The sequence below is a fragment of the Panthera leo genome, chromosome B2, assembly GCF_018350215.1.
Source record: "Panthera leo isolate Ple1 chromosome B2, P.leo_Ple1_pat1.1, whole genome shotgun sequence".
Classification (NCBI taxonomy): Eukaryota; Metazoa; Chordata; class Mammalia; order Carnivora; family Felidae; genus Panthera; species Panthera leo.
This window is the reverse complement of record NC_056683.1, coordinates 119,932,457-119,945,145: the sequence shown is the minus strand read 5'-3', so window position 1 is coordinate 119,945,145 and position 12,689 is coordinate 119,932,457. Positions and strand designations below refer to the sequence as shown.

Below are 12,689 nucleotides of genomic sequence, written 5' to 3'. Positions count from 1 at the left end.
AGGTTGCTAACTATTTTATGAAACATGATCTATTTCCATATCCAAATGCTATTAAGTACCCTTGTGATCTGTCATTTCATAAACACGTAGGATTGAATATATGTGAAATGCTATTTGGCCTGTAAGCTCTGAGTATGGAAAGTATATTATAGTTTTCATAGCAATCGTGCAGGAAGTATGTTTTCAAAGATACTATGAATCATTTTGGAAAATCATTGAATATGACTAGAGGTGTGTTGTGTTCTACCAAGCAAACTTTAAGTGAACTAGCCATACGTATTTGAAAATAAATGGACCAATGAACTATTTTCTACTTATGTATTAACATAAAGACATTAGCACTAGGCTGCCTTGTGTAGGATGTTAATGTGTTGATGTGTTAATGTTAATGTCTCTTCATGTTTAAACCTTTGAAATCAATTTCATGAGAACAAGTTTGTTGTTGTTGTTGTTGCTGTCGTTGTTGTTTTACCACACCACAGGCACTAAATGTATATTACACAATAGCAATAGTGTTATTCCACAGGAAATCCAGTGTGATTAATTAGCTCACAATAGTGAACGCTCTGTTTGGCAAAAATAGAGTTAAATGAGGCATAACTCCGTGTGTTTTTGTGTCTTATTTATAACACGGTGCTTTGGCACACTCAAGACTTTACAGTAATCGGTTCTTCTCAAGATTATAGATCACAAGGCTTTTCCGAAGGGACATCAAATAATGAAAAGAACCATTCACCACAGCAGCTTTTATAAAATGAGCTGAAGAGCAAAATTATTTCAGGAAAAAAACAAAACAAAACAAAACCTCCCATATATCTGAATGAATCTGAATATACAGGATGCTTCCTCCCTCGAATGAATGAATCTAGACAATCATGAAAATAATGTACCCATGCCAGTGTCAAGACTCAACCTTTGAAATGTCATAGTAATGTCTTTATATTCACTTTCTAAACAGAATGCAAAACCGTTGGCTCAGAAAACTGACACGTTCACATAAAACTTGGAGAGCTGGTGCTTCTTAACTAAAATTGACATATGTATTCTATCTCATGGATCTGCAGATAACAAGAAACAACAAAATGTGGCTAAAGTGGGGTGAGATTATGCTGACCAAAGTAAAGTCCATTTCTCCACAGGGCAGTCTCATTTCCAGTAGGGTTTCTGGAGATACCGTGTACAGATCTGGGAGACTTTCCTTTTATTCCCCATTGTCATTTAATTAATTAAGAGACATTACCCAAAGCACTCAGCTCATTATACTTCATCATCGCTGCACATAAAAGTAAGGAACCTGCTTGTTTTCAAAATGTCCTGAGAATTAATTACAACAAATTTCTATACAATATTACCAGGTTCTCAGAGGGTGATGCAAACAATTTTAAGGTGTTACTCTAATTACTGTGACACCTTAGATCAGTGACTCTCAATGGAGTGGCAGATGGGGAGTGAGGTAGGGGGGTAGGCAGGAATTTTGCCTGCTGGGGGACATTTAAAATGTCTGGAGACATTTTTGGTTGTCATACTGCCATTCTGGGATAGATGATAGGGGTGTTGCTGAACATCTAACAATGCAGATGACAGATCTTCCACTAAAAAAAAAAAAGTTAGCCAAATTTTTAATAGTACTGCTGTTGAGAATCCCTGACCTGGAACATTGTCCAAAAGAACCTCGTCCGTGGTGCTGGAAATATTCTATATCTGAGCTGTTCAATGTGGTGGCCACTAAAAGGTCACATGCAGCTATTAAACGCTTGTAATGTGACTGGTGTGACGAGAGACACAATTTTTACTTTTAAAGCCAAATTTTCAATAATTTACACTTAAATAGCCACATATGGCCAGTGACAACTGGACGGCATAGCCCTGGATAATTCTTAAATGAAAACTGGCAAACTATTTGTAAAGATAATGTGACTGAATTTTAGACAGGATGACTGTTTACAGCACTTTTGTTTTCCAGTTCTGTATTTTCCAATGAGGTCTTCCAGAAGTCATGGCCAGACTGATCAGAACACTGTTCTGTACTCATTTATACCAGTGACCAGCTGGGAGGCCTGGACCGGTCTGGCCTTAACCACCTTTAGCTTATCTGTGTCTCTGTATTCTCGCCTATAAAACAGATCAGAGACCTCCATAATTCTTTCTGGAGCTACCATTGTACGATTTTGTCACTTAGCTTTCAATTAGCTGGTGGTATACTATTTGACGATGTCAGCAATTAGTGATTCCGTTCCTTTCCCTAAAAATGTGTTCAGAAGCATTCGCTCTGCAAAAAGTTTACAAGGGATATGGCAGGTGAACAATAAAGAATGCTAGAGTAAGCTGGTACCTATCTATCTCCTGGGAGGCAAGTGAATTGCTAGAAAGGATACAGATTAGCACATGTGAGTTTCTATGCAGACTGTATGAATTATTACCTCTCTCTGTCTGGGGTACTACTATTTATATGAATACATGGTAACTGCCCCCGATCAGCGTGTGAACAAATGAAATGGGATCATCTGTATCTATAAAAATCAAATGCATGCTACAGTGATATTAGACTCAAGGATATACCTCAACTCTTTTCACATAAAACCTTTGTATGTGAGCATACGGATAAAACATAAGACATCTTACAGTCGAATAACAGAATCAAGATGTAATTACCACAGATACTCTTCTAGGTTTACTGTTCATCTTTGTGCTATTCAAGTTCCTCCTCAGGTTTAAAAAAAAAAAAAAAAATCCTTTCACCGGATCATAAATTAAACAAAGTAGCGGAACTTAAAATCTTTAATGAAGTCAACTTAATGCGAGTCCTTTGGGCCCACCTGGGAGTTATCAGGTATTTATATTTAAAGGGATTGACGTTTAAAGACACGCTATTGTTCTCTTTGAAGCACTGAGTCAAAGTAGTGCTCTCAGGCTGGGTTCTAATGCAACCAGCATGTGTCTTCCTGCAGCCCATTAACCTTTAATACTTGTCACTCAGCTGCTTACACAGGAGGATTTTTTTAAACCCGGAGAGGAAACAAGGTTATTTAGAAGGAATCAAATGGATAGTTTTACATCTCGAATGTTGGGAGAGAAGGGGGTTTTTAATGCCATTTAAATGGACAAGTTAAGGGAACAAAGGCAACTATTACAACCTAATTATCAAATTAAACACTGTATAAAATAATTACAAAGGGAGCCAGCTCTGCCTATTTCTAACAAGAACGTCAGAGGGTTGTCTTGCTGGCCACTGAAAATCCAGCAACACGATTCCAGACAGCATTTTTTTAAAAATATACAGGGTTGCGACAGTAAGTTCTCAAAAAAGTAAGCCTCTTGCTAAGTTTGTAACAGTCCGCATTCTCAAAACTCCGCTTTGGTATTTATGCCGCGTGTTCGCTAGGACGACCATGTGTATGTACCCCGATGTGTACGTAGCAACACGTGAGCTTAAGGCTTTACCTGACCCAGTAAAAGTGTCAAGGGCTCCATCTCCAGAGGTGGTGGCCGCTTCACTGCTGTTCAAAGGCTCTGTTTTGACTGCAAGGAGAGACACTATGTAGAAGAATAAGTACATGTGAGTTTGAATTCTAAATTTTTATCAAAGACGCTGACTGTTCCACTAGTGGTGTTTCGCGCTACCATGGGCATGCAAGAGAAGACTTGAGAAGTCGATGAGGAGAGGTTTGTTAATTTAGCTTCTAGAAAGTGGGCATGCATTTATAGAGGATTCAGTATGAGAGTCCTCTGCCTAAGCTAGTTCTCTCAGATCCGGTTTTTCAAGGCAGTCCACCTTGAACAGGGAACCGGCAGTACACTTATCTGCATTTGTAACTCACCTAGGCACACGCTGGGATTATAGTCACAAGACAGAAAAAGGGAATCACAGTCAGTCTTCAGCACATTTCATCCAAATCATAACAAAGAGATTTACTAGCTTATATTTTATTCTTCCCAAGGAGATATTAAAAAGAAAAAAAAAAAAAAAGACTGACTGCCTGAGAGGACAATGGAGGCGAATGCAAATACAGAAACCATGGACCTGTTCCGGTGACGGGTGGAAAATGAGGCACTCAATAAATTTCTGCTCTAAAAAATATATAGAGTCTTAAGATGTTGGGCTTTTTATTTTAATGGTATAACAATTTTTATTGCATTACAGAGCTAAGCAGAGAGACAGAGATAATTTCTACAGCAGCAAGTACATCTTCTGAAAACCCTTTAATGTGTTATTTCTACTTTGAAGTGGCGTGTTTGGCCAAAATCTTCACTTGGGAATGATGTAGGCTGGCATTTATAATTGTCACTACTAGATGCAGTGAGTGGGGGAGGGGAGCCGTGAAAAAGCCTCCACCTGTTTTTGTCACACCATATTTTCCCTTCGTGGGCAACGCTCTGCTACATAGATCACAGCAGCAAGGGGATAAACTAAATGATTTTCTATTTAACACCTCTTAGGTTTCCTGGTCATAAATGGGATGATAAAGTGAAAGAAGTTAGAAGCAAGCAGAAAACTATAAAGAAGAAAACTGAAGACTCGCCAACCAAGAGCAAACGTGACCAAAAGAATAGTGGGGTCAGAGCGTCCCCATCAACCAAGCCAGTCAGCAAAGTTACTCTGTTAGAAAAGCAATTAACTGATGGAGAAACATGCAGGAACGATTATGCTCTCTTTTCACATGGACAGAATGGACCGGACCCTCCCTCAGTGAGCCCTGAGGTTAATTTCGCATCCATGATTTAATAATATCATGAAGATCTGATGGAAGATTCAGAGGAGAACTGCAAAGGTCGGAAAGAAGAAGTAAAGGAATCTGGATTACTTATCCCAGCAAAAAGGAAGTGTAAGGTTGACCTATTTTTCAATAGCAACGATAATCTAAGAATTAGTGTCCAGTTACTTGTAGGGTGATAAATAATGAACTGGTGGTTAATACTTTACAGTAGTGATTTGTGGAGCAGTCCATGTACATTATACTTGACTACTAATTATATTTAACACAACAAAATTATTTACTACTACAAAATCATGTATCAATAGCTTGCTATGTGCTAGACCATTTACACGTAGCTAATCGTTAAAACAACTCCCACCAGTGTGAACCACTTTATCCATTTTCCACCACAGGAAGCTGCTGAAGGGCGGGCTCGAGAGCTTGCATATGTTCTACTGCAGGAGAGGAGGGAGCTAAGATCTGAACTCAGGTCTTTTTAGCTCTACAGCCACAATCTCTCCACCATAACCAGCTGCCTTCCTTTAGGCATGAAAATGGCATAATTGTTCCCAGCAGGGACTCTTTACAAAGGCTCGGAGAGTGGTAAGAACGGGGTTATCCCCTAGACAGCATACTTAAGAAAACTACGTTGGGGCGCCTGTGTGGCTTATCCGGTGAAGCGTCTGACTTCGGCTCAGGTCAAGATCTCGCGGTTTGTGAGATTGAGCCCCACGTCGGGCCGTCGGCTGTCAGCACAGAGCCAGCTTCATACAGATACTCTGTCTCCTTCTGTCTCTGTCGCTCCCCCACTCACATTTTCTCCCTTTCTCTCTCTCTCTCTCAAAAATAAACATTACAAAAAAAAAAAAAAAAAAAAGAAAGAACACTATGCTAAAAATGAAAACTTCAAGGCACAGCTCAGTGGCTCAGTCGGTGAAGCATCTGACTCTTGATCTTGGCTCAGGTCATGATCTCACAGTTTGTGAGTCTGAGCCCCGCACAGGGCTCCGCACTGATGGTGTGGAGCCTGCTTAGGATTCTGTCTCTCCTTCTCCCCGCCCCTTCCCTGCTTGTGCGTGCTCCCTCCCTCTCCCTCTCCCAATAAGTAAATAAACTCTAAAAATTAAAAAAAAAAAAAAAAAAAAGGAAAATGAAAACTGCAAAATACGGGAATAGGCTACTAAAGTATGGTTTCTGTTTCTTTCTCACAAAATCTTATAAAAGACAATGAGCAGCCAGTTTGAAAGCAGATAAAAACAGCACACACTTCAAAGATACTTAACCATGCCGGGTGCTGTTGCTGTGCCTTACAGATATGAACTCATTTCTTTCTCATGACAATCATACGAGGTAGATAATATTACCATCTTAATTCTTCCAGATAATGATACTGAAGTACACAGTAGCTAAATAATTTTCCTATAGTCACACAGCTAGTAAGAGCTAGAGTTCGATGGTTTCGGAATCCAGATTCTAAACCCTACTGCCTGACAGGAAGCACTAACTAATCCAGAATCCCTTTCATCTGTATGATGACCCAGAGTGTGACCTAGATGGATGTAAAGTTTCTCTGCGATGCAATGTCCACTTGTGACTTCTGACAAAAAAAGCAGAGTCCGAAGCCTTCCTCAAAATTCATACAAGAAGACAGTCTCTTGAAACTTCCAAATTCTAATACTGGCTAATTTCCTAAATCTATAAATAATACTTGTAAAATAGAAGGTATTACATATTTGTGAATAGAGGAGAAAGGATCAGAACGTGAGCTGGGTCTACAAAAGTAGTCCAGGAGCCAGACACAGGGATTAGTTATGTTACTGTGGATCCCAACTTTGTATTGATAGTGATTATAATGTCCTCAATTTGAAAGTTTCAGATGGTCAAAGGAGAAGGAAGAAAAGGGAGACAAAGAGTTTGTGGCTGCATTCATTATAGTGGAAACATCTCTCATTAAAATTTTAAAGGTCTGCATTTAGTCAAAGACAGACAGAGAAGTTTCATTTTACTGAGAAAAGGCATCCGTAGAAAGTACATGAAGTAAAGCGTAAATGTCAAGGTATGTTCAGTGTACTAACATGCATGGGTTTTAAAGCAATCATTCAACAAATGGGTGTTAACATTTGGGGAAAAACTGCACATTAATGCTCATCTATTTTTCATATGCAGATAAGAACAAAGGGGAAAAGAGGGAACTTTAATTACGCTACCACAGAAAATAAAGTATTTTCAAGTTAAGTGGGTATCAACAAACATCTCTTGAGCTTCAAGTAAAATGCAGTTATTTTGGTTTGTTTTTTTAAAAAAAACCATCAAATCATGATCAATAATTTGCTTTTTCAGGGGCAGGAAACTTAAGAGAAGTGAAATGGATATTCCGTATATGATTCGTTGGTTAGAAAGATGTTAGGATATGAACGAGTATCTTAATATTTATAATAAAACAGGTAACTCGTCTAAAGAAAACACTACTTTAATTATAAAGTTTGAACACTGCAGGTCATTTTCAATAAAGGTCCAAACATATTTGAAATGTATTCCATTTTTTGTCTTGCTTTTGTTTCTGCACTTGAAATTGATATACTATATACTTTTGTAGTGGCAGGCAAAATTTTTTTAGTTACATATGTGTAAGGCATTACTAGAAAGATAGCCATCAATGAAATATCTTACTGTTTTCTAAAACACACAAAATCCTCATTCCAAATGATTATCAGTGTATATTCAGTGTCATGTTCAAATGTATTTTTTTCTGACTGTATTTCATTTTTCTCAAATTAACATAGAGGTTCAATAGGGCTTTGAACTTATCAGGACAATGTACACAATTATTACATGCTATAAAGTGGAAGGGACACTTAAAAAAATTTTTTTTAACATTTATTTATTTTTAAGAGACAGAGACAGAGTGCAAGTGGGGGAGGGGCAGAGAGAGAGGGGGGAGAAACAGAATCCGAAGCAGGCTCCAGGCTCTGAGCTGTCAGCTCAACGCCCAATGCGGGGCTTGAACCCACCAACAGTGAGATCATGACCTGAGCTGAAGTCGGACGCTTAACCTACCGAGCCACCCAGGCGTCCCTGGGACAATCTTTTATAAGAGATAGACATATTTTTCAACAAAATGAAATTTACAAATGTTTTGATATCAAAAATAATGATCATATTTTACTGCCCTTAAGAGCACTGTGGTTTTTGCCCTTCTGTATGTTCAAAATAAGTAATTTAGGATCCAGGATTAATCCAGTAGTTCAGGGTTTTTCTTACAATGCAATGAGAGACTATAGATAGCCCTTTGTACAGAACTTATTATTCAAGAAATATTTGTATTGTCAGCACCCCGCTACTAGTTATGCATTTACAATTTGGATCTTTTTCAGAGAGCATTGGAAACACTGGGGAAAAAAAAGAAAAAAGTCAAAATAATTTTAATATATTGATTTTAATATATTGGTATAATTGGCTTTTATTTTTCACCTTCAGAGATAATTGATATCTATGGATTAAATCAAGATTGTATGTGATTCTTGTCAGCTTTCAGCTATGGCTACACTGGTTTCCTCTCTTCATGCCTCAACCTTCATCCAGACCCTCCTATGCATATTTTTGAAGCACATTTAACCTTGCCTGTTCAGATTATCTTTGGAACTCAAGTACAACATGAATGTACATTAATTATTTGTGGAGAAAGTCTGCTTTATTGTAAAAATTCAAAGTTGGTGTTCATTAGTTGTAATAGCAGACTTCATTCTTGAAAGAGAAAGTAATGCAAGTAATTTACATTTTACATTCACTTCCAAAATCTGCCTTTAAAAGACATCTATACGTTAACTCAAAATATCCTCCTTTCTGAACCACAAAATCACCCACAGCTCCTTCTGACAGCACAGGTTCTAAAAAGAATTTCAGGCACAGTGAGATCAGGAAGGTACAATTTATAACACTACAGGGGAGCACACAGTATCGCCTACCGGTTTTAATAATTAGTACAGCCTATGATTTATGTTCGTCTGTATCAATATATTCACCTTAAAATCTATGAGCTCCAAGCACCTTTCGTTCCTAAATATCCAGAAAGTGTTTAATTTTGTCAAACAATTTGACAAAGCAATGTATGGCTTTCATTCCAAAAAAGAAAATCTAAAAAGAGTAGAGCCACGATGGTAGATGGCTCTATTGCACGAACACAGAACATCCAGAAACAAATCCTTTGCATGAGTCAATCACCTCTATATTTAAAATTCTGGAAGATTCTTTCCTACGACATGTAGGTTTTCAAATACAGAAAATGCTATAAACCTGATCAGAATGTCCAATTTTGGTTCCCCCAAACCTTCTCTTTAAAGTAGCTTCTTAATCTCCATGTATAATCAAATATTCCCTCCCTGTGCTATGTACCCACCTTGAACACATTATGCACTCATTATTTGCTTCTCTGTTTCCTTCTGCTAGACTTTTGGTCCCTTGCTGGACAATATCACATTCTATATAGGTCACTGGGTTCCCATTTCCTAGCACAGAACCTGGCATATAACAGGAACTTGATACGTTTTAATTGAGAAAGTGAAAATCCACTTTTTGATCCTACCCTAAGCAATCCCAACAGACATAAGTGTTTTTGCAAAGTATAGCTAATCATGAATCTTGACACCATTAAGCAAATTAAAATCTTACCTATACCTGGAAGTACCTTTTCATATGACTGGCATGCATTTACATGCCTAAATATGCATATAACGAAGTATATAGAGAATACGTATAGCCCTGTATCAGGAGTGGGCAAACTGCATCCCACGTGCCAAATCTTCCCCATGGCCTGTTTCTGTGTAGTCTGTGCGCTAAGAATGGCTTTTACATTTTTTAACAGTTGAAGAGTATCAAAAGAAGAATATTTGTGACCTGTGAAAATTTTTTTGAATTCAAATTTCAGTATTCATAGATTAACTTGTGTTTGAATACAGCCAAGGCCTTTCATTGATGCATTGTCTATGGCTGTTTTTGTGCAACAGTAGCTTGCAAGCTTGAAATATTCACTATCTGACCTTTTACAGAAAAAGTGTGTTGACCACTGGCCTGTATGCTAGGGTATGAGCGCATTTATTACACTTCTACATTTTAACAATTTTATAAGCAACAAAAGTTTGAAAGGAAAATTAGTTTCCGGTATCAGTCTGCAGATGTAATTATACAATTAAGACTACGGTGTTGAAGCATTTTAAATCACTTCAAGGATAATGTAATATATTTAAATTTTTTTAATGTTTATTTATTGTTGAGAGGGACAGAGACAGAATGTGAGTGGGTTGGGGCAGAGAGAGAGGGAGACACAGAATCCGAATCAAGCTCCGCGCTGTCGGCACAGAGGCCAATGTGGGGCTCGGACTCACAAGCTGTGAGATCGTGACTTGAGTTGAAGTCGGTGGCTCAACCGACTGAGCCACCCGGGCGCCCCTAATGTAATGCATTTAAAGAGTACCAATGTAGTATGGTAGGATATTAAGGTGACACTATGAATTTATTCATATTAGTAAAAACTATGCAATTAAAATCTTTTTGAAAATCTCAAAGTTAATGGAAGGATTTTGAAAAGCCATGAACTTAGCTTTTGCTTTTTCCTTTCATTATAATTTTACAGTGATCCAATTCCAACAAAAAACTCCAAGATTACAGTCAATGGGAGAGATTATGCACCAAATCCTTGTCTGTGTTATAGACACCCAACATACACCCATACAGTAAGTACTCCAACGTGATTAAAATCCATAAATTCATAAATTTCATCTCAATCTGCCACTAGGACTGTATCATTAATAATCAAAGTACACCTAATATTTTACTACTAAAAGTTTATCTTCTTTGGCCGGTTTACACATTCTAAATGCAGAAGAATTTATTACGTGACAAAGCACTGGAGAGTCTTTTAACACGATGCATGTTTTCAACTTCCTTAAAAACTGTTGCCTAGTTATAATTGAATTATTAATTAAAGAAAGGGAAATGTACTCATGTTTATTGGCAAACAATTTGTATATACTATCTAATTAAAAACAAAAGCTTTCCCAAGGAAATATTATCATCCTCCTGTTTAGAAAGAGATTGAAGCTTGGAGAGGTTAAGTAACTTGTTCAAGGTGACACAGCTAGTAAGTGTGCTCCTCCTCTTGGCACGGAAGTCCTCGTTTTTTTACACGGCCACATGAATCTGAACGTTAACACTAAGAACTTGGAGAATCTGATGCTTAACACTTAGGAAAATGTTTCTGGTTGAGACTAGATCTAAATCACTAAACACTGATTGTACGCATTCACTATGGTAAAGCTGTCCGTGTTACATGAATATTTTAGAGCAGAACAACAGCCGTGAGCTAAAAAAAAATGTTTTTCAACACACTGTTTTAAAAAAACACATCAGAACCAGAATATTTTATGATTTGACAATTATGAAATTTAAATACTGGGACCCATAAATAAGGTTTTATTGGAACCTAATGAGTCTCATTAATTTATTTATGCATTGCCCATGGCTGCTTTTTGAGATATGATGGCAGAGCTGAGTAGTTGAAACAAACACAGTATGTTCTATAAAAGCTAAAATATTTGCTATCTGGCTCTTTACAGAAAGAGACCCCTGAGCTACAATTAAGAGAAACTAAATTCTTCAACATATTTTTAAGTATAAAAAGTATATTTTGGGGCACCTGGGAGGCTCAGCTGGGTAAGCGTCTAACTTGGGCTCAGGTCACGATCTCACCATCTGTGAGTTCCAGCCCCGCATCAGGCTCTGTGCTGACAGCTGGGAGCCTGGAGCCTGCTTTGGATTCTGTGTCTCCCTCTCTCTCTGCCCCTCCCCCATTCATGCACACTCGCGTTCTCTCTCTCTCTCTCTCTCACAAAAATAAGTAAACATTAAAAATTTTTTAAGAAAGTATATTTTAAGTGTGGAATCAAAAAAAAATTCAAGCCAGAACTATAAAGATATAAATAATGGGCATAACGGAGTATTCTTCATTCACTGGTCATATATTTTGATTTAATCAGAGACACAGCAAGGTCCAGCCAAACTGCCTATCCTAACTTCTTTCTTGTAATGCACATTTCCAATAGGTAGGGAGGTTTTCTTTTTAATCTTAATATTGGATGATTCCATGTTAGTGTTATAGTTTTGCTTTTAGTTTTTAATTTTGTTAGTGTATTAACTTTTGATTTAGAAAGGGTTTGTTTATACTTTTATATATTTTATGTATATGAAGTAAATATCTATAGTTCAATGTATTGTAAGAGTTAATATTAATTTATAATTTTAAATGTACAGCTTTCATCACTGATAATTCTTTAAATGGTGGAATTTAAAATTTTTTTTTAATGTTTATTTTTGAAAGAGACAGAGACAGAATGCGAGTGGGTTAGGGGCAGACAGAGAGAGGGAGACACAGAAGCAGAAGGAGGCTCCAGGCTCTGAGCCGTCAGCACAGAGCCTGACGCAGGGCTCGAACTCACGAGCTGTGAGATCATGACCTGAGCCAAAGTCGGACGCTCAACCGACTGAGCCACCCAGGCGCCCCTAAATGGTGGAATTTTAAATGTTTATGTTACTTTAGGTATTTTAATAGGAATATTTATTGAAGTCCATATGATGGCAACTATCTTTTTGCCACGTTCAGAATTTAAATAAAGACAGTCTGTAGGTTATGGCGATGACTGAGGTTGTGTACATGTACAATATGCTTCACCTGCTCTTATTGATAGGAGTGCTGTGCTGAATTACCCACTTAATCGAATGATATGTAGTTAGAAAAACAACAGATGCATCTGTTTGTACATTATAAAAAATGTCAGAGAAGAAGGCTACTGATCTAAGGAATCTACTATTAGAATACTAGCTGGTAAGAAAAAAAACATGGTCAACTTATCCATAAACAACAAAAAGTCACGTTTATCTCTCCTTTTTCTTTACAAGTACCGAACACAGAAAAGGAAGGGCAGACAGAAATAGCGACAGAAA

General features: G+C 37.5%; 1 protein-coding gene across 10 annotated transcripts in view; it reads right to left on the bottom strand.

Moving 5' to 3' along the window:
- The window catches only part of EYA4 (EYA transcriptional coactivator and phosphatase 4), a 276,398-nt gene that overhangs the window by 55,331 nt on the left and 208,378 nt on the right, over positions 1-12,689 (bottom strand). For 7 of the 10 annotated variants that reach the window (XM_042939863.1, XM_042939862.1, XM_042939868.1 and 4 more), the window contains one exon: positions 3,442-3,534. The exons of 2 other annotated variants lie outside the window; for them this stretch is intronic. In XM_042939863.1, the coding sequence (XP_042795797.1) occupies positions 3,442-3,534 (93 nt within the window). The remainder of the gene's footprint in view (positions 1-3,441; positions 3,535-12,689) is intronic. One more of the 10 variants, XM_042939867.1, reaches the window with a different exon arrangement.